This window comes from Trematomus bernacchii, unplaced genomic scaffold (assembly GCF_902827165.1).
Source record: "Trematomus bernacchii unplaced genomic scaffold, fTreBer1.1, whole genome shotgun sequence".
Taxonomy (NCBI): Eukaryota; Metazoa; Chordata; class Actinopteri; order Perciformes; family Nototheniidae; genus Trematomus; species Trematomus bernacchii.
Window position 1 is genome coordinate 18,434,224 of NW_022987593.1, and position 23,276 is coordinate 18,457,499.

General features: G+C 37.9%; 1 protein-coding gene across 1 annotated transcript; it reads left to right on the forward strand.

Moving 5' to 3' along the window:
• The first annotated feature begins 1,400 nt into the window (after nt 1-1,400).
• On the forward strand, nt 1,401-21,216 carry LOC117481993 (B-cell receptor CD22-like). Its single transcript, XM_034129937.1, has 13 exons — nt 1,401-1,615; nt 1,693-1,772; nt 3,171-3,518; nt 3,613-3,822; nt 4,513-4,764; nt 4,857-5,117; nt 9,302-9,354; nt 18,762-18,981; nt 19,916-20,077; nt 20,338-20,419; nt 20,526-20,586; nt 20,888-21,069; nt 21,162-21,216. Exons 2-13 carry the CDS (start codon nt 1,703-1,705, stop codon nt 21,214-21,216), a joined length of 1,956 nt encoding a protein of 651 aa, XP_033985828.1. The 5' UTR covers nt 1,401-1,615; nt 1,693-1,702.
• The last annotated feature ends 2,060 nt before the right edge of the window (nt 21,217-23,276 follow it).

Sequence of the window (23,276 nt, forward strand, 5' to 3'; positions counted from 1 at the left end):
TCAGCCCTATTAAATGGCCGCTTTAACCTAATGAATCACCTTTTGCATATTCAGTCACTTCAAAGAAAACATGTACAGTATAGTGTATCTCAACACCGATTCACATGTTTTGACAGGATGTGAGCAAAGAAATCGTCAGAGAGGACTATGCTGAGCACGTCATGAAAACCGCTGTCCTCCGTGGAAGTGCAGCACACGAAGGCCCTGCCGATGTGTCCATCATCATCATTTGTTGTGCTTTGAGTATTTGCAGCTCAATGCTTTACATGTTGTCAAATTGGTGAAGATTTTTTCAAAAAAGACCTCCAGAGCTGATAACAATTGTTTATCTTGCTTCGTTGTTTCCACCTGTTGCAATTAATCTTCTCTTTGTTCTGTATTTCACGTGTTTATATTTTTCTTGTTCTGTTCTGTAATGTTTTTGTGAATAAAAGAGACTCACCACAACTCTTGTCCATACTAATGCCATAACATGTGATGATAAAATAGTTGGAATTGCATGCGTTCGCTTGGTAAGAAAACACTGCAAACAGATGACAAAATTATGAAAGTCCATTATTTGCCAACAAGGTGAAAACAGGCAGATTTAAATATTGAAGTGCCTCTTTACTGGGTGAGTAAAGTGTGTGACCACAGCACAGCCACAGTCCTGCTCGTCACTGACAGAAATAGTTTTGGTAAAGCTACAATCTATGCTGCAGTCTTGATGGATATCAAATGTGTTTCAGGGTCCTGATTCAATATCTGATGTTTCACTGTCCTCTAGTGGGGGATCTTAAGTGTGGCACATTCAGGCCCTCCGTATCACTCCACCGTCTGCTTTAAAAGATCAGTCAACCCAACCTACAAAAATACTTATTTCCTCTCTTACCTCCATTGGTATCTAAACATGCAGCTAATTGATAATAAAGTTTGCTGCATGGTGTCGGGTCGTTTTATTTCAATTTAAAATATAGGACATATCTGCTTGCATATTATTTAACTTATCAACCCAAACAAGCCCAAGTAATTTAAAATTGTCTTTCTAATTAACATCAACATATCCCCATAATGTGTCTTCTTAACCATACCAGTTCACTTGATTATGTGGTGACATGTTCATGTTGGTTTGCCACTAAGTTTGTCTCAGTGTTCTGCATTTCTTAGAAGCAACCTGACCACAGAGATAAGAATCAAACCAAGAAAAAATGATATGTAATTTTCCAGTCTCTCTTATAATCAATACTGTGCTCTTCATCCTGTTCAGTAAAACTGCCTCGTGGTTCACAGGTTAATGCATTCCTGTTCCTTCACTACACCTGCAGACTGTGTGACTTCCTCAGTGCTCATAGAGATCAACTCTTTTACCCTTATCATTTAAAATGCTCTTTTCAGGTGTCAGTGGTATATTGGCAGAAAGTGTTTTTTCTTGTGACTTTAGTCTGTTTCGTTATGTTTTGAGCGTGCAAGATAAACCCACCTTTCCTATGTGATGGGTGTTACTGGCATATGGCTCATCATGCATATTAATTATCTAAAGAGGAAGTAATTGTGTATGTTAACCAGCCTGATATCCATCTTCTGCTCATTGGCGACAGAGGAAAGGCATCTTTGAACATATCGTTCCTCCTTCACTGTAAGTAGAAACAGTTTATTGATGTAATGATTCTGTATACCTCCTGTGAACATTATTTAATCTGACATGTTTTATAGTCTCACAGAGATGAGAGGAGCAGCTATGAGTTTAACTGCAGCAGCCAGTGGATTAGTTGTCTTCCTGCTCTCTGTGTCAGGTACTGTACATCTACATTTACATTCAAAGCAAATCATGTGTGTAAATGAGTAGATCTGAGTTTTGTGTAATTCAAACTTCCCAAAAGCAATGCATTTAAATTGTGTATAGAATTTGGAGACAACTAGAAATGTTCAGTTTTTTTGTGACACTTGTAATGGATATTGGGAATATCTTTCCCTGTGTTGGTCAATGTACTTTAATTACATTACATGTCACTTGTTAGACGCTTTTATCCAAAGCGACTTACATACTCAATACTGTGGGCAATCCCCACAGGAGCAATTTGGAGTGAAGTGTCTTGCCCAGGGACACAACGACATGCTGACTGCAGTGGGGTTTGAACCTGTGACCATCTGATCCCCATACCAAGGCTCTATCCATTGCGCCACACGCCTCCTTTAATGTTGTATTTTGCATAAAGTAACTATGTACAAATTCCTCAAGACATTACGTACTGCCTCTCAACCTCCCTTATGTCGCCATACCTCTGCACAAAATGCTGTTCGTTCATTCTCTAATCTCTGACATCAGTGTTTTATTTCCTCACTCTGAGTTGATAGCAGTCCTCAGCTTTTGTCTTATCTGTATATCAGAGAGAAGCAGCTCACTCAGTGTTCTGCATTTATATTTACTTTTAACACTTAAGTCCTCAGCACCCTGAACACAGAGTGAACAAGGAGGAAACTGAACAAGAAAAGCACAGACTTGTATAATTAATGTGATCCCTGAACATTCATTGATGTACATTCAAAATGGTTGGAGGGTGAAAAGAGGTGCTTCAGCACAGGCAGTATGAGAACAATAAAGAACTTTTTGAACATTAAAGCATGGAGACATGGAGAGACACTACATACTGACATGAACCTGAAAATGAGCATTATATATCCTCTTTAAGGCATCGTCAGACTATCTTTTACCAAAGAAAAGCTCTGTGTTTGGACTTCAAATCTACCGGTTTTGGTTCAGGAATAACAACGTTTTCATTGCAGCAGTTGTAAACTGCTGTAAAAGGAATTAACTGTTGGCCAACATGTACCTCCTCTATCCTATCCTTAGGTGTGTGACATGTTTTATATTTTTAAAACATTTTATCTGACACATAAACAACCCTTTTAAGGTCCAATTCTTAAATAAATGTTGATACAAAATTAGGAAATATTCCTGCGTCCAAACAATGATCACTGTGATAAATACAATTTTCAGTTCAGCTCTAGTTAATAGATGAAGATAAAGACAATGTTATAGCAATGACTGCTGATAGTTGGAGATCTAAAAGCTTGTCCTGGTTACATATACCTCAAAATCATAATTCATTTGATCCACTTTTTCTCACCAATTGATTGTTAACTTAAGTCATTAACTTTGATTCTACTTTCTGATGTGCTCTGTGTTTCAGTGGTTCCGGGTCAGAATGACTGGGGAGTGGCTTGCACTTCTACTGAGATCTGTGCAGTGAAAGGATCAACAGTGGAGATAAACTGCACCTATACATACCCGTCTACATGGGATGATGGTGAAAACACAGTTGAGAAAACATTCTGGTTTACTAAACAGAAAGGTGGTGAACGTGTAGATCTGACCACAGTCTCAGAGTATGCAGGTCGTGTAGAGGATCTCTGTGAAAACAACACCTGCACTCTGAGAATCAGAAACCTGACAGAGAGCGACTCAGCTGAGTACTGGTTCAGGATCATAACAACCCGAGATACATACTGGGGTCCTCCAGTCACTTTGTCCGTCACAGGTATCTGAAAATGTCCTCAAACATTTAACATTTTATTTTCATTTCTATACATAAACATGATTGATCTTTTTTTTATATTTCTACCTGCATTCAGATCTCCAGGTGGAGATGAGCAGATCAGGATCTTCTGCTCTCCTTCAGTGTCTCAGCAGTTGTCCACCTGGTCATACTTCCTACATCTGGTTTAAGAACAGACAGGAAGTGAAGGAAGACACATCTTCTTATGCAGACTTCAGTTATGATTCAGCAGACAGTTATTCCTGTGCTTTGAAGGGATATGAGGACTTCCCCTCTCCTTCAGTGTGTGAGTTGACTTACAGTCTTTCACTGACATGACATGATTGCACTGTTTTTTTATTATTTACCCACCAGAGGTCGCCAGCAGACCTGTCAGTCTCCAAAGATCCTGGTTCAGTGTCTTCATTTCCTGTGTCTTCTGAATTATATTTACATGATGTTTATGGGCTGTAGATTTTGTTCAGTTTGATTTCAAATAGATATATTTCAACAATAACAGCTCCAGTCTATAAAATAAAAAAGGAAAAATGTGTTCAATGACATGAAGATTATCGCTCTCCTTCTAAATATGTGTAGTGACCAATGTGTGCACTCATTATCTTTTGATAGTAATATTTTTTTGACAGAATAGCATGTATGCGTACCAAAGTATTATGAACACAATGCCAGTTGTCTTTCAGCAAAACGTCAAGCAGTCAAAAAACGGTTTGCTCTCCACACACACATGATTATTATTACCTGAAGCTTACCTTTAAGCAAATCCTACATTAAGGCTACAACCTCTGGTCAAAGTCAAAGCTGCATGTGTTTACATTCACCATGAGTTTTAGTTAATATATATATTTACTCTTCTTCGTCAGTTTTTAATACAAAAGTAAATCATGTTCCACCTGAAATGAACTATTATTCATTAAAAAATATCTTCCACTGTGAAAACTCATTTTGAAATTAAATCTGTGTATGTTTTCTCCCACAGACCGTCCAAAGCCTCCCTCTGCTGAGATAGAGGAGGGCAGTTCAGTGACTCTGACCTGTAGCAATGATGAAAACCCAACAGCTAACTACACCTGGTACAAGGAGGATGGATCTTCTTACCTTCCTCCTCTCAATGAGAAACCACGTCTTATCTTCAGCTCCATCCAGTCCTCTGACTCTGGACAGTATTACTGTACAGCTGAGAATCTGCTTGGGAGTACAAGATCTGAATCCATCTTTATTGATGTTAAATGTGAGTAAAACGCAGATTATTTGAAAAGCATCATGCTACCAGTGACAACTTTGTTCACAGTCTGTATTTGTACTCATTTTTCTTTCCTCCAGATGGTCCAAAGCTCCCCTCTGTGTCAGTGAGTCCCTCTGCTGAGATAAAGGAGGGCAGTTCAGTGACTCTGACCTGTAGCAGTGATGCTAACCCAGCAGCTAACTATATCTGGTACAAGGAGAACCAAACAGTGTTTCAGGGAGCAGAAGGAAGTTATCATTTCACCTCCATCAGCTCTGAGGACAGAGGGATCTACTACTGCAAGTCTGAGAATCAATATGGAGGGATCAAGTCTTCTTCTCTCTCTATAGATGTCCAGTGTGAGTATAAAACATCAGCAGTTCTGATGAGACGGCGACCCAGCAGTAAAGGATGCATGCCATGTAGCTGGAGAGTTCTTGGGTCACTTGTTACTCTTTATTTGTTAACAACAATGAAATAAATAGTTTAATATTCATGTGGCGTTGTATATTTAACAAAAATCATAGTATTGAAAGGTATTGCTCCACAAAGTGCAGGTCATAACTCTGAAATGCAACATGTGACAAAGCCATTTTAACATTTGAAACATTCATCACATCCTGATGTGATTGATATGGGTCTCTCTGAATCTCCAGATGCTCCGAAGCCTCCCTCTGTGTCAGTGAGTCCCTCTGAGATAGAGGAGGGCAGTTCAGTGACTCTGACCTGTAGCAGTGATGCTAACCCAGCAGCTAACTACACCTGGTACAAGGAGGATGAAGACTCTCCAAAAGCTTCAGGACAGATCTTCAACATCACTGACTTCAGAGCTGAACACAGTGGGAGTTATTCCTGTGGAGCCCTGAACAAGTTAGGACATAGTAACTCCACCTTTCATCTGAGTGTTGGAACAGGTAAGTTCTCTACATTCACCAGAATTGATTCAAACAACTGAAAACTGTTGTTGTTCAGGGAGAAACGTCCATGGTGTTAGAAGTGGATGACACTGACTGAAGGGATATATTAATCTACTACTGAGGTGTATCACATATGTAATCACGTTTCTAGGGAGTTCAACAATGATAGTGATTATCATGACGACTCTGGGGGTCTTGATGCTGATTCCTGTGTGTCTCCTGAGTCTGTGGATCAGGTACAAGACTAGAAATACATCAGTTCATCAACCATTTATTTATTCTCTTATAACATCCACAAGTTTCAATGTCATGAATTCTGCACTTGTTGTTGTTTTCAATCCAGGAAGAAGAAAGCTCTGAGCTCCACCACTGAAGCACGTGAACCTGAAGAGATAGAGGTGTGAGGGAGAGGTTATAATTTGTCCCATAAATGCTCTGAAAAAGAGGAGTTAAATGCACCTGTGTTTTGTTGACAACTTGCTGAGTGGAAACCAGTAATGCATTTGGTCATAAAACAATGACTTCAAATGTATTACATTTTTGATAGTTTATGATAATATATACAGTTCATGATAAAGAGCCTGATGTCTTGCTCTATCCCCGAGTATGAGAACGACTCAGACACTGCAGCACAGACAAAAGACACAGAGGAGCAGGGAGACATGGTGTGAAGTCCAGTCAGGTTAGAGCCTCCTGCATCAGATCAAACAGGCCCACTCCACATTTAAGATCACAGTTCCAGCTGTAACTTTACACAAAGTTTCTGTGATTTTCTTATATTTACATTTATATATTTACTCCCAAAGTTTTTATTGTCAGTTTTCAGTAGCAGCAGCAGGTTGGAGTTTATTAGCATGTAGGTTTATAAGAATGAGCTGCTGGCAGCTTGAAGTGAATCATGTCGAGGTGTCAAACATGATGTGTTTTAAGGTCAGCTACTGGTCAGGTGCTTTAACATACTGCTTTAAATATGCATGCTGATTTTTTATCTGTGGAATTTGTGAATATACAGAAGTATAGGATAAGAGTTCTTGTGGACATTTTGTATTTTGAATTTCATAATAAATAACATTTGAAAAATCCTGATCACCGTCTTGTTTTGCCTGAAAGCATCTATTTTATTTCATGTACATTGCAGTTTTTTACAAATTGAAATCAATATTGTTGCAATGTGAGGTGCTACAATATATCTGAATGTTCAATATAGAAAACAATAATATAAATGTGTATCAATGCATGTTGACAGTTTTGTCTGAAAAAAAACAATTACGTTCCATCTTCTCAAATCCAGAGGCCTGTACTACGAAGCTGGTTCAACCTAACCTGGATATGTTGGAGTTAGCCGGTTGGCCTAAGCCAAAACATACGCGCTGGCGCTAAGCTGTACTACGACGCCGGTTATCAAGTGGATCGCTCAAGCCAGCCGTGTCCTATCTAGTTAGGTGCGCGTTCACATGAAAGGGGTGGTATTTGGAGCATTCGACCAATCTCAAACACGGACAAGCGTACTGACAGCGCAGCGTCATACTTCCTGAATGAAAAGTGAACTTTAATATTAGTCAAATATGAAGAAGTTAAACTTTAAACATCCATGTCTTAAACACTTTATCCAGGATAAAAGCTACATAGCTGCACCTGCAAGGTGAATACAGCTGGTAAAAGAAAAAGTGTTTGAATGCGTACATTAACAGGTTTATGAAATCACTGCCCCGTCCAAGACACGAGTGGAACTGACTTTAATTAGGAGAATTTGACTCGAGTGGTTCGTCAACTTAATGTGTTGCTTAAAATAATACTTCTGCATACAGTATGTGACACTGTGAGTGTTGCACGGCCAGATACGGCTCAAGAAGCTGACTCATAAGGAAATATATGATACATTATGATGTGATATGATATGAATGATAATGGCACACATCGACGTCTGCACTCACAGTGCCGCGGACTGTACTTAATGTTACTCTGATCCGGTTACTTATGTCGTGGCAGATATTTAAGTAAGCTTTCTTAACGCTAATATTATAATAGTCAGATTGCTCTGAAGATGGGAGGGGATATTCTATTAATTTTCACGTTCACACAGTCAGTTGATTTTGGCCGGCCGTCTTTCCTGCAACGGCAGTTTTTCTGTATTTCCTCTATCCTGTAATATGACTTGATCGCACACGGAGCTCTGATTGGTCAGCAGGCAGTGCTTTCACTGAGTTTATCTCTTAGCCTGCCACCTAACCTGCTCCGGAGCAGGTTTGCCGCTCAGCATAAGTTACCATGGAAATCTAGCCTGCTAAAAAGAGAACCAGCGTCGTAGGACCGGAAAGCCCGAGATTTCCCTGAATTTAGCCGGCTAAGTGAAAATCCAGCTTCGTAGTACAGGCCTCAGATCTCATGGTGCAGGTTGAACCCAAATATACTAACCGGGCAGAGCTGAAATGTCAGAGCAGTTGTCGAGTACCCTCTGATCATTACATCTGGTACGAGAACGGAGAGAAAACTCGGACAGGAACATCTTCTACTCGTTTAGTCACCTTTGGTTCTGCAAACAGATATTCCTGTGCTTCTGAAAGGACATGAGAAGTTCCCCTCTCCTGCAGTGTGTGAGTTAACTCGTATATATACACACACACACACACACACACACACACACACACACACACACACACTGGCATTACAATACAATTACTTTATCAGATTTAACCTTAACTCTCCTGAATGTTAATATGGAGGCAGGTGTATTATTTATAGAAACTTGATTTTGCAACCTCGGTTAAAACAGCCATTAATTAACATTATTTATTAATAAATAAATTAAAGGACAACAAGGAAGCAGTCAAAGTGGGTAAACAAATATTATTAATACTAAATAAAACTCAGTGTCAATCATGCCTTACACAAAGATATGTTATACAGCTCACTATGATAAGTATTATGATTATTTACAATTGTAGTTTGTGCAGTCAAAGTCAACTTTAATGTCAATCTTTCAGTTGGTGTTTACAGACAGAGAGATCGAAATGACATTTCCAACAATCCCGAACACAAAAATACAATTATACAATATACAGATATGTATACAAATATGTATAAAATATACATATCCTATATATACACAGTCAACAGACACTTTACATATGCAGACATTAAGATAAAAAAACACAACAATCAATATATACAAAATAACAGTCACTTCAATATCAATATCTTTGGGAATGTACATTACTGCAGAATGAAAAGCACCACATAAGGGCTTTAGAGTGGCAGCTGAAACATGCATTGATACAATGTCACAATAATATGAGACTGATAAAGAAAGAATTGTGTTCAGTCTTAAAAAAAAAGTTGTGTAATTGGCTGTCAGGATTCAAGATAAAACAAATAAAATGAAAATAGTGAAAGAAATAACAGAATAGAAATACAATAGTGCAAGAGAATGTTGCAAAATGTGCAAGAAAATAAAAATAAATAGTGCAAGAAACGTAAATGGAATGGAGTCTCATTTGTGACAGCACAAGGATCTACATTACAATATAACAATACCAAAGATGAACTTACATTTATTATAAAAAAAGTCAATCATGTGTGATAACATGTCTTAATATTTGAATACTATCGTCCATATCCTTTTCCAGATGCTCCAAAGCCTCCCTCTGTGTCAGTGAGTCCCTCTGCTGAGATAGAGGAGGGCAGTTCAGTGACTCTGACCTGTAGCAGTGATGCTAACCCAGCAGTTAGCTACACCTGGTACAAGGAGAATGAAGACTCTCCAAAAGCTTCAGGACAGATCTTCACCATCACTGACTTCAGAGCTGAACACAGTGGGAACTATTCCTGTGGAGCCCAGAACAAAATGGGACGTAGTAACTCCACCTTTCACCTGAGTGTTGTGGCAGGTACGTTTTATGCATTCAGCTACATACACAAACCTATGAGCTTGTTTTGTTTCAGTCACTTATGAGGCAAACAAGAGTGTGCAGTTTTCATCCTTGATGCGAGAGAGGGGTCAAAATGTTTTCTTTCTTTTACATTGCAAGTGCTCATAGCAATTAAAGATAAACTATTGTGCAAAATATACTTATTCATGTCTTTAATACATCATATACAGTATGTCCCCTCTGTCTGAACAGACTCTGAAAGTTTCAGGAACATTGTTTTCTCTCTTTTTGTCCTGATCCATCTTTATAAAAACCTTGTACATCTTAAATTAGCGGATCAGATTTTGGCCACATGTTTTTTTGGATTATGTATCCATTAGCCAATAACCAACCAAGGTAACCCCCCCGCCCCCACCTTATCACCTGACTCTCCTCCTAGAGCACCATTGTGGTTATTTTCAACCAATCATCTCGCAGAGGGGCGTGGCCAGCAGCAGCTCATTAGCATTTAAAGCTACAGACACAGAATCAGCACTTTTGAAACAGGGCTGAAACAGAGAAGATTATGGGATGCTGCAATGATCTGTTTGGTGTTTCAGCCAATCAGAAAGGGGACCTTTATATCATCTCTTGTACAGTAAAGAGAACATATTTTTCCCTTTGCATAAGGTAAGAGTTATCTCTGTTTTGTTAAGCTAATGGAAAAAACATATGTGGGCTTCCTCTCCGCTACTTCAGAACAGAATATCAAGTTAAAGACAAGGCCATTTATTGAGATGTTAGATGGCGTTTTTGCTGTAAGTTCTCCTCACGGTGGCGGCTTCCCTCTATGAGCTCAACAGTATCAGTGTCACAGGACATAAAGTTGAGATGGTCAGGGCACAACTGAGCAGAAGTCGTTGGGAAAAATTGGTTCTGGGAGCATCTGGAGAAGAAAATAAAAATATTTATATAAGAGGATATTCCATATTATACATTCCACCTGATTTGACAAGGAAATAAGGGATTTAAATGTTTGGAATAGATCACTAATTCAAAGCATACTATTTGCTGTGGTCATGCGTAATTAATTGACAACAGAGTGAGAATCATATTTGTCTTGTACTTCTTTCTCTGTGTGGCATTTGCAAGTTAACTGTGGGTGACGTCAGAGAGAGGAGAGTTTGTTCCCGCGCAAGTTGCTCCCACAGACACGGACAGTCCAGGACTCAGAAGGTTGACATTTGAGTGGAAGACTGCTTGGTCAACCATTTCATGTGAATATTCGTGGATGTGGAGTCATGTGAGTATGTTTATGTGCTTGGTTAACTTGTTACATTCCTGTTAGCTTGTCAGCTGAAGTCAGTATTTGGTTATTAAAAATGTAAGGCTAAGTTAGCTAACATTAGCCGACAGATTAGCCCGCTAACTAGCTCGTTATCGTGCTAGCAAACTTAGTCCAGTTTCATGCAAGTTGAACACATCAGATATAATATATATTTTTTACTGGCTTATTTGAAGCTTCAAAGTTGTCGGCTAGGACGACATTCGCAGTTTATAATGGAAACTATGGCACTGGCGCCCTCCATAGATTTTTAAAAACATTTTAATCGTTTTTTATTTCAGGGGGAGGGGGGTGTTCATGGCTCCAGCTCGATAAAAGAAATACTCAACAGTATGTGCGACGCTACGTGATGCGGTCAGTTTCACTGCAGCCTAGAGAAGTAAAAAGTGGTCAAGGAATATTATATTTACAGTTAAATATGAACAGCGCGATTTAAAAGGTGAGTGTGTCTGAGTGTTTGCCTCGGCCCGATGTGTTCACTTTGTTCTGACGGCAGAGACTGCTGACACACGGAGACTGAATCAGCAGAAACACTTCAGACTAAGTTTTTAGTGTTAAAACATTTCTCCCAGCAAACAAAGTGTTCAGAAGTCCAAAATGCACTCTGAATGTTTGATCCTAAAATCACTCGCTACACGGGGCGGAAATCCTGCAGCAGGTCCTCCTCACACAATGGCGTTATTTTTGTGCCTCTATCCTGAGCATGCAATGAAACATTTTGAGCATTGAACATTTTATTGAGTGCGCAATTGAACATTTTTGAGGACAGAAAAATATATTTTGCAAACACATCAAGAGAAATTGACTGCCGCCACTGATAACAATACAATTTCTGTATGTATGTAATTTCTGTATATATATATATATATTCACCCTTTTTTACTGTATTCAACTTTATATTAATTGCAACTTTATATTAATTGCAATTTATTCTATAGTAACAGTGACTTTAATGATATAGGGCTGACCAGATGTGCTTGCATTATGTTAGCTAATCATGCTTATCTGTTCCCTTCCCTTTTCAATTTTGTTCTTAGGCAACATTGCATTTGATGGTTGGTGTTGCCTCCAGCAGTGAGTCTCTGCAGCAAGACAAGACACCTGACCATGGAGGTAACTTTACAAATAATTGTATATTGTGTAGGGCTAGGTAAATTGAAAAGTCGTCAAAACCAACATTCTTAATCTGTTACCGACCAAATTTCAGTCACATCGATAAGTCATGTGGTCACACTTAGTCTTCAGTCAACACCATACAAACCAAAGCTAAATGTAAATACTGTCGAAAAATAGCAGATTAGCACAGCCTTTAAGTAGCGTTTAGTGTGCATTGGGTGGCGGAGGAAGGGATAGGGTGTGGCAGAGCTCAGAGAGGTATAAATGCTGCTGTCTGAGTGGAGTCGGGTAAGCTGTAAACCATGATGACAGTGAATGTCTAGTATGAGTTCCAAATTGTCAGAAAATAATCTATGAATAAAATAGATGGACAAGTGCTACTGACAGTTAATCGTCTTAAATGTATAATGTTTAATAATGTGCATGATATTTAATCACGTATCTTTTGTACTTTGGTACAACACAAAGAAAATGATAGTAAAAAAGACTCAGTAGCCACAGACCACTTCACCTGGCTGTATCTCAACATTTCGTGGTTATAATTAACAAACACAATTATTAGAAATGCATATGTGCCAGCATGTCAACTCTAAGCAGCAAAGTGGTGTTGACAGTGTATTATTTAAATTTAAGACTATATGTGTAAGGACATATTTCCAGACTAAATTAACACAGATAATGTTCCAGCTTTTTTATAATGTGTCCTTTGACAAACTACTTTTGTAAATGGCTATGAGCCTGATGTTCACAGTTGTGATAAAGGGTCCAGTTTAGTAATGCATCCTGTCTATTAAAATGTAGTGATACATTTACTAAAATTGGAAAAACACAATGAGGTTAAGAAGCTATGGGTAAAGCAGTTATGAAGAACCTGAGGTCTGTCATTGTATTGAAAGGTTGTACTTTGGATAAAAGTATTATTGTTAAGTTATTTTTACTTTGCGTATTGATTAGCCTTGAATGCAGTGACAAGTTGTATGTATACATGTGTGATAGAATTATTTTTTAAATTACATTTTACATGAGAAAAATTGCTCTGAATGTATATTAAGGGAAATTGAGTCATTCAGCAATTTCGTCTTTGACAGTTAATGCAGAGTAAGTTGATCAACTCAGTACTGTTAGAAGTTTAAGTTGACATAGAAATGTTTTTGTAACATGGTTTAGTTTCAAGAGGTTTAAAGATTGAAATAATTTGTGTTTTTTTCAGTTTCCACCAGAGGGGTGTGCAAAATATGTAGCTTTAAATCGAACAAAAGGATAGGATTGTTAAAGCACTACAGGCTAAAACATGTAAATGGTGGCCGCTGCCACTCAGTCCTTTGTCTTTATACAGATTGCCCTTGTTCGTTTAAAACATGTAATGCCCTTCGTGCCCATTTGTCCCGACAGCACACAGAGTCAGTAACACCAGGTCTTTCATTTAATTGTCTACTATGCAATTCTAGTTGTTTTCATTCAGGGAGGATATATCTTGAACATCTTGGTAGCCATTTGAGGAAGTTTGAAGTAGTTGCGTGTGTATTCAAAGATTGCAGCTTCAGTACAAACATATATTCAACCTTTGTTACTCATAGACACAGGAAACATTCTCAACATGGCCCTGAACAGCTTGATCCTGCTTTGCATCCTTGCACTTAGTTGGAGCCTTCTTTTGTAGCAGGTTCAATTGACCATTAGGCAACATATTTTGCTTTCTCTCTACAATAATGTACTTGTCGGTTTTAACAGCAACATGTAGAAGATAGACGAGATGCCATCATCCACTGCTTGATGGAGTTCCTTGGAGAGTCTACAGAGGAACTCATCAAAGACTACCAGGTAAGTGTTCTGATGATTGTTGTATCCATAAACATGTTGTCTATTCTTCAATATTTGTACATGGATATCTCTACAAGTTAGTGACTCATGCCAGTATGTGGAAAAGGCATGTCCTTTTAATTAAGTTTAACATTTAGATTAAATAAATTGGTATTTAATATATTTAAAATAAAAGCAAACATGTTACTTTATTCCATTCATTATTTTTTTCATTATTTTTCTAATGATCTTCTTTTACATTCTGATTCATAATTTGGTTTTCAGTAGAATTGAAGATTTGAGCCTTTAAACCTCCGATCCCACCTCATTTTTGCTACACTGAATCCAGCACTATACCAGCTTTTACTTCCTGCTTGGAACAAAGCAGATTTTTTAACCAATAAATAAAAGTGACTACAAATTCCCTACATAACTTACCCCGTCTTTATCTACAAAAGGAAGGAAACTATAACATCAATAGTTAGTTAAATATTAGGGCTGAACGATTTTGAAAAATATCTAATTGCAATTATTTTAACTGATATTGCAATTGCGATATCAGGAGATGATCATCATTATTCTCATTTTCATTGAAAAATATTAAAATGATCATGGTGTGATTTTTGCGAGGATTTGTAGCAAACAAAAATGTTTTCTTTAGACTGTAGAATATGATGTGTAGGCATCTCTGCAGCACGACAATATTACATTTAAAATGCTACGTTGACACACATTTTTCCTTTTACAAATATTGCACCTGCTGCGATTTGAAAATTGTTGTAGGCAATATTGCAGTTTCGATAACATTTTGATTGATTGTTCAGCCCTATTAAATGGCCGCTTTAACCTAATGAATCACCTTTTGCATATTCAGTCACTTCAAAGAAAACATGTACAGTATAGTGTATCTCAACACCGATTCACATGTTTTGACAGGATGTGAGCAAAGAAATCGTCAGAGAGGACTATGCTGAGCACGTCATGAAAACCGCTGTCCTCCGTGGAAGTGCAGCACACGAAGGCCCTGCCGATGTGTCCATCATCATCATTTGTTGTGCTTTGAGTATTTGCAGCTCAATGCTTTACATGTTGTCAAATTGGTGAAGATTTTTTGAAAAAAGACCTCCAGAGCTGATAACAATTGTTTATCTTGCTTCGTTGTTTCCACCTGTTGCAATTAATCTTCTCTTTGTTCTGTATTTCACGTGTTTATATTTTTCTTGTTCTGTTCTGTAATGTTTTTGTGAATAAAAGAGACTCACCACAACTCTTGTCCATACTAATGCCATAACATGTGATGATAAAATAGTTGGAATTGCATGCGTTCGCTTGGTAAGAAAACACTGCAAACAGATGACAAAATTATGAAAGTCCATTATTTGCCAACAAGGTGAAAACAGGCAGATTTAAATATTGAAGTGCCTCTTTACTGGGTGAGTAAAGTGTGTGATCACAGCACAGCCACAGTCCTGCTCTTCAGTGACGGAAATAGTTTTGGTTAAGCTACAATCTATGCTGCAGTCTTGATGGATATCAAATGTGTTTCAGGGTCCTGATTCAGTATCTGATGTTTCACTGTCCTCTAGTGGGGGATCTTAAGTGTGGCACATTCAGGCTTCATCCCTCCGTATCACTCCACCGTCTGCTTTAAAAGATCAGTTAACCCAACCTACAAAAATACTTATTTCCTCTCTTACCTCCATTGGTATCTAAACATGCAGATAATTGATAATAAAGTTTGCTGCATGGTGTCGGGTCGTTTTATTTCAATTTAAAATATAGGACATATCTGCTTGCATATTATTTAACTTATCAACCCAAACAAGCCCAAGTCATTTAAAATTGTCTTTCTAATTAACATCAACATATCCCCATAATGTGTCTTCTTAACCATACCAGTTCACTTGATTATGTGGTGACATGTTCATGTTGGTTTGCCACTAAGTTTGTCTCAGTGTTCTGCATTTCTTAGAAGCAACCTGACCACAGAGATAAGAATCAAACCAAGAAAAAATGATATGTAATTTTCCAGTCTCTCTTATAATCAATACTGTGCTCTTCATCCTGTTCAGTAAAACTGCCTCGTGGTTTCACAGGTTAATGCATTCCTGTTCCTTCACTACACCTGCAGACTGTGTGACTTCCTCAGTGCTCATAGAGATCAACTCTTTTACCCTTATCATTTAAAATGCTCTTTTCAGGTGTCAGTGGTATATTGGCAGAAAGTGTTTTTTCTTGTGACTTTAGTCTGTTTCGTTATGTTTTGAGCGTGCAAGATAAACACACCTTTCCTATGTGATGGGTGTGACTGGCATATGGCTCATCATGCATATTAATTATCTAAAGAGGAAGGAAATGTGGTTGTTAACCAGCCTGATATCCGTCTTCTGCTCATTGGTGACAGAGGAAAGACATCTTTGAACACATGGTTCCTCCTTCACTGTGAGTAGAAACAGTTTATTGATGTAATGATTCTGTATACCTCCTGTGAACATTATTTAATCTGACATGTTTTATAGTCTCACAGAGATGAGACGAGCAGCTATGAGTTTAACTGCAGCAGCGAGTGGATTAGTTGTCTTCCTGCTCTCTGTGTCAGGTACTGTACATCTACACTTACATTCAAAGCAAATCATGTGTGTAAATGAGTAGATCTGAGTTTTATGAAATTCAAACTTCCCAAAAGCAATGCATTTAAATTGTGTATAGAATTTGGAAACACCTAAAAATGTTTTTTTTGTGACACTTGTAATGGATATTGGGAATATCTTTCCCTGTGTTGGTCAATGTACTTTTCTGTTGTATTCTGCATTAATTAACTGTGTTCAAATTCCTTAAGACATTACGTACTGTCTCTCAACCTCCCTTATGTCGCCATACCTCTGAACCAAATGCTGTTCGTTCATTCTCTAATCTCTGACATCAGTGCTTTATTTCCTCACTCTGAGTTGATAGCAGTCCTCAGCTTTTGTCTTATCTGTATATCAGAGAGAAGCAGCTCACTCAGTGTTCTGCATTTACATTTACAATGAACACTTAAGTCCTCAGCACCCTGAACACAGAGTGAACAAGGAGGAAACTGAACAAGAAAAGCACAGACCTGTATAATTAATGTGATCCCTGAACATGAATTGATGATGTAAATTCAAAAGGAAAGGGGTCTTCTGTAGTGTGTTATATAGGTTTATGTGCATGTAAATAGTCTGCAGGCTACAATCCCTGTGTTCCCTTCAGAAGGAGTTTCTCTTTCCCACAGGCAACATGTACGTCCTCTATTCTATCCTTAGGTATTCCTGCATCCCTACAATGATGAACTCTGATAAATATCTCGTAAAATTCTAATTTTCAGTTCAGCTATAGTTATAGTTAGAGTTTATGATAATAACTGCTGATACTCGGAGATGTAAAAGCTTCTCCTGGTTACATTTACCCCAAATCTATTTTCATAATTGTATCCATTACTAATTGTTAATTTAATTAATTAACTTTGATTATAGTTTTTGATGTGCTCTGTGTTACAGTGGTTCAGGGTCAGGATGAGTGGGGAGTGACTTGCACTTCTACTGAGATCTGTGCAGTGAAAGGATCAACAGTGGAGATAAGCTGCAGCTACACATACCCATCCATATGGAAAGGTAGTGAAAACACAGTGGAGAAAACATTCTGGTTCACTAAACAGAAAGATGGTGAACCTGTAGATTTGACCACAGTCTCAGAGTATGCAGGTCGTGTAGACGAGGATCTCTGTGAAAACGACATCTGCACTCTGAGAATCAAAAACCTGACAGAGAGCGACTCAGCTGTGTACAAGTTCAGGATCAAAACAAACCTAGATGCATACACGGGTCTTCCAGTCACTTTGTCCGTCACAGGTATCTGAAAATGTCCTCAAACATTTAACATTTTATTTTCATTTCTATACATAAACATGATTGATCTTTTTTATATATTTCTACCTGCATTCAGATCTCCAGGTGCAAGTGAGCCGATCACGTTGGTCTACTCGCCTTCAATGTCTCAGCAGTTGTCCATCTGGTCAAACTTCCTACATCTGGTCTAAGAACAGACAGGAAGTAAAGGAAGACACATCTTCTTATGCAGACTTCAGTTATGGTCCTGCAGACAATTATTCCTGTGCTTTGAAGGGATATGAGAACTTCCCCTCTCCTTCAGTGTGTGAGTTGACTTACAGTCTTTCACTGACATTACATGATTGCACTCGTTCTTTATTATTTACCCACCAGAGGTCGCCAGCAGACCTGTCAGTCTCCAAAGATCCTGGTTCAGTGTCTTCATTTCCTGTGTCTTCTGAATTATATTCATAAGATGTTTATGGGCTGTAGATTTTGTTCAGTCTGATTTAAAATATAGATAATAAGATATATTTCAACAATAACAGCTGCAGTCTACAGAATAAAAAAGGAAAAATGTGTTAAATGACGTGAAGATTATCGCTCTCCTTCTAAATATGTGTAGTGACCAATGTGTGCACTCATTATCTTTTGATAGTAATATTTTTTTGACAGAATCGCATGTATGCGTACCAAAGTATTATGAACACAATGCCAGTTGTCTTTCAGCAAAACGTCAAGCAGTCAAAAAACGGTTTGCTCTCCACACACACATGATTCTTATTACCTGAAGCTTACCTTTAAGCAAATCCTACATAAAGGCTCCAACCTCTGGTCAAAGTCAAAGCTGCATGTGTTTACATTCACCATGAGTTTTAGTTAAGGTGAAAATATTCATAAATAAAAACATTATTAAGCATTCAACAGTATATTTACTCTTCTTCGTCAGTTTCTAATACAAAAGTAAATCAAGTTCCACCTGCCACTTTCTAATGAACTATTATTAATTAAAAAATATCTTCCACTGTGAAAACTCATCTTGAAATTAAATGTGTGTATGTTTTCTCCCACAGACCGTCCAAAGTCTCCCTCTGTGTCAGTAAGACCCTCTGCTGAGATAGTGGAGGGCAGTTCAGTGACTCTGACCTGTAGCAGTGATGCTAACCCAGCAGCTAACTACACCTGGTACAAGAAGAATGTATCTTCTTACCTTCCTCCTCCTTTCAGTGATAAACCACGTCTCGTCCTCAGCTCCATCCAGTCCTCTGACTCTGGACAGTATTACTGCAGAGCTGAGAATCTGGTTGGGAGTAGAACAACTGATCCCATCTTCATTGATGTGAAATGTGAGTAAAACCCAGATGATTTAAAAAGCATCATGCACCCAATGGCAACTTGTTCACAGTCTGCTGCTGTAGGTCAATGAGATGGAGAGCAGCTACAGTAGAGGATGAAAATGAAGTTTTGTTTACAAATGGCTCCCAAATCTGCACGTATGTCCAGGATATTCAAACCAGCAGTAATACAGGAAACTAAATATATATATACAACACAATTGCTTTCTTTAGCTCAATCAACATAATGTATTTTTACTCATTTTTGTTAATTTATTGTATTTCCTCCAGATCCTCCAAAGCTCCCCTCTGTGTCAGTGAGTCCCTCTGCTGAGATAGAGGAGGGCAGTTCAGTGACTCTGACCTGTAGCAGTGATGCTAACCCAGCAGCTAACTACACCTGGTACAAGAACAACCAAACAGTGTTTCAGGGAGCAGAAGGAAGTTATCATTTATTCTCCATCAGCTCTGAGGACAGAGGGATCTACTACTGCAAGTCTGAGAATCAATATGGAGAGATCAAGTCTTCTTCTCTCTCTGTAGATGTCCAGTGTGAGTATAAAACATCATCAGTTCTGATGAGACGGCGACCCAGCAGTAAAGGATGCATGCCATGTAGCTGGAAAGTTCTTGGGTCACTTGTTACTCTTTATTTGTTGACAACAATGAAATAAATAGTTTAATATTCATTTGGCGTTGTATATTTAATAAGAAATTATAGTATTGAAAAGTGTTGCTCCACAAAGTGCAGGCCATAACTCAAAAATGCAACATGTGACAAAGCCATTTTAACATTTGAAACATACATCACATCCTGATGTGATTGATATGGGTCTCTCTGAATCTCCAGATGCTCCAAAGCTTCCCTCTGTGTTAGTGAGTCCCTCTAAGATAGAGGAGGGCAGTTCAGTGACTCTGACCTGTAGCAGTGATGCTAACCCAGCAGCTAACTACACCTGGTACAAGGAGGATGAATACTCTCCAAAAGCTTCAGGACAGATCTTCACCATCACTGGCTTCAGAGCTGATCACAGTGGGAAGTATTCCTGTGAAGCCCAGAACAAGATAGGACGTCGTAACTCCACCTTACATCAGATTGTTGTGAAAGGTACATTTTATGCATTCAGCTACAACCACAAAGCGTGCTTGTTTTCACATCTGCATTTGTTGCAGCACTCTAACATTGAATATAAAATGTTTTTTATTTACAGTGTTGAATACATTTTTTATGTAACATTTATCATTCAAGAAAAATAAACCTCACACACCCCCTGCAGTACTCCAAAGTACCACTCAGCGTACGTATACCCCCATTAGAGAAACACGGCTGTATTAACCATCTGTTCTCTGTTGATCACTGTTTCTCAGGATCATGGAAGCTACTACCTTTGGTAACAATCCCAGTTGTTCTCCTGGCTGTCATTTCTCTCTCTGTCTTCCTGTGGATCAGGTGAGCAGATCTGTTCATCTTAATCAATGTTTGTTAAATCATTGAAAATGAATTTGTCAGAACTAAAACATTTGATCATTTATTTGTAATATAATCTGCTAACCAGAAAAAAGAGGGCTTCCAGAGACTCGTCTGAGCTCGAGCAGAGCCCAGGCAACAGGGAAGAGGTGAGAGTATATACATATGTCATCAATTAGTACCAACATAAACATATTCATCTCACAATCCCTTAAATTCTCCTCTTGTCTTGGATGTAAATAAATTCCTTGTACATTCCAAAGTTTTCCTACTTTTTGTCCTTTAATCTTTTCTCTCACAAAGCATCATGTTGATGAAGCAGGGAAATGTCTCCACCATTTCCACAGCTGCTGTTGCTTTGGCCTTTTTCTGTCTGGATGGATTCCTCTGTAAAATAAATACCTATTATTTTGTAAAAATGTGTAGCTGAAAGTGTTTTTACCCCTGCAGCCTCTACCGGATCAGGGACAGCCGGAGCAGCAGGATGACCTTCAGTATGCCAGCGTTCACTTCTCCAACAACCGAGCAGAACCTCTTTACTCCAACATGAGAGCAGGTCAACACCTCGGACACACGGAGCAAAAGGAAGCAACGGAGTACGCTGCCGTCAACTTCAAAAGTCGTGCCCCGAGGTGAGCAGATCCTCACAAAGGAACATTACCCCATGTCATAACTTTGTAATATATTCACTGATTTTGTATGGCTATTATCGTTTATTTCTCAGGACCAGACCAGAGGATCCAGCTGAATTGTACAGCGTGATCACCAAAATCCACTGAACATAGTAGGCTTTCCAATTGAAGTGTGATACTTCTGTTCACTGTCAATAATGTATTTACGCAGGTTAATATACATTTCTCAAATATATTTCTCAGGATGAGCCTCTCCAAGAATGTGCCAAAGAGACAATTTAATATCTTAGAGAAACTTAAATTGTATTATATCAAGTATTCAGCTTTTCTTTCTTTTTTACTGTGAATGGGTAAGCTGTTATTCATTTCAAGTATTTCAAGACTGCTGCTTTTTAAATATAACTTGTGTTACATGATCTTTGTGTTAAAAAAAAAGCAATAGCTTACTGGCTTATGTACATATCTCTCATTTCACTTTACAATATGTATTCATGTTCTTCTTGTACTGACGGAAATACGTTCTTCTGAAATGTTTGTTTTATTGTGCCCTAACCCTTTAGATGGTTCGTTATATCATTTGGTACAGATATGTATCCTTACAGAATAAACCCTAATGATTTTGATGATTACTTCACCTTTCATATGAAATGTCGCAACTACAGTTGGATGGAATGCCTTGAAATATTGCACATCCATATCTCCCACAATATAAATGACCATGTTGAAGAAACATAGTGAACATAAAGAATGTATGGATTGATACCCAAATAAAACATCAATAAGTGTACCTGCTAAACATCACAAACAATCAAAAACAAAATACAATCAATACTAGGACCCATCTGTAACAACGGTGCTCCTTAACGATAACGTACAGTAGTGAACAACTCCGCCGGTTAGATATAACATTTTTGTACTGTTTTCAATATTCTAATAAACATTTTTTATAATCACAAGATATGTTTAGCTATTTATATTACACTGGGTGTTTCAGAGGAACAAGCATTAGTTGATCTAGTTGCAGTTTCATGCTTCTACCACTGGGTTTTAGTGAAGAGCCGTATTTTACTGGTGTAAACTACACCCTGACATATACATTTATTTTCAGTGTGTATAAACGCTTTTCTCCCAGATTATTTTTATTATATACTTTTTTTTATTTAACATTTCCACTGTTAAGATTTACTGTTATAACTCTATAACAATCCCAAGTCTTCTTGTACTTTAGTTGAACTGGCCCTTTAAAGCAGACAGTGGAGTGATGAAGACTGAATGTGCCACACTTAAGATTCCCCACGAGAGGACAGTGAAACATCACATACTGAATCAGGACCTTGCCATGTTTAGTCGTTCACCCTGGACATTTAATCGATGAAACATTAAAGGTCATATGTTTGGGAATGTACACTTTTTCCACTGATGAAGTCACAGACATGTTGCCAAAGAATTTATTTATTTTAAAACAATGTGTTTTTCATGAATCAAGAATTGAATCAGATACTCAGCAGAAAACTTTGTTTGTGCATCCTGATATTGGATCATCATAAATCAGAATCAGAAACAGGTTTATTACCAAGTAGGTTAACACATACGAGGAATTTGACTTGGTGTTATGGTGCATACATAAACATACATACAAATAAAACAAAAATTAAAAACACAGCTAAAAAACGATTTTAAGAAAACTATAATAACATGAACAAATGTAGCAATATTTACATTGAATATGGTTAAAATATAGGCTTATTGGTAGAAATACAATTTGAATAAAATATGTGCAGTCACAATGTGCAATGTGCTGAATACAGAGGGATGTGCAGTACTGACAGTATTATAATAAAAAAACAACATATTGTTATCATCATGCTTTGGCTCGTTTCATCCTCACGGCGATACAAATGTATGTGAATGTGAGAAATAAACCAATGTGACAATCATTTGAAATGTAATTATGTGGAAAGTTTATATATACATGTATATTATTCAGATATTATTCTGAAAATAAAGAAAAGGAGAATCTCAAATTGAAACTTTTCTTTTCAATGGTCCTTCACTTGTTGTCTGTTTCATCAACACTGTATTGTAAAATGTGATGTTTTCAGGTCACTCTCTGTTTTGCACAGACTTTATAGGCTATGTCCAAACCAATAAGCCCATCAGGATTTTTCAAAATGTATTTATTATGTAGGATTTCTAAAACTAGAACT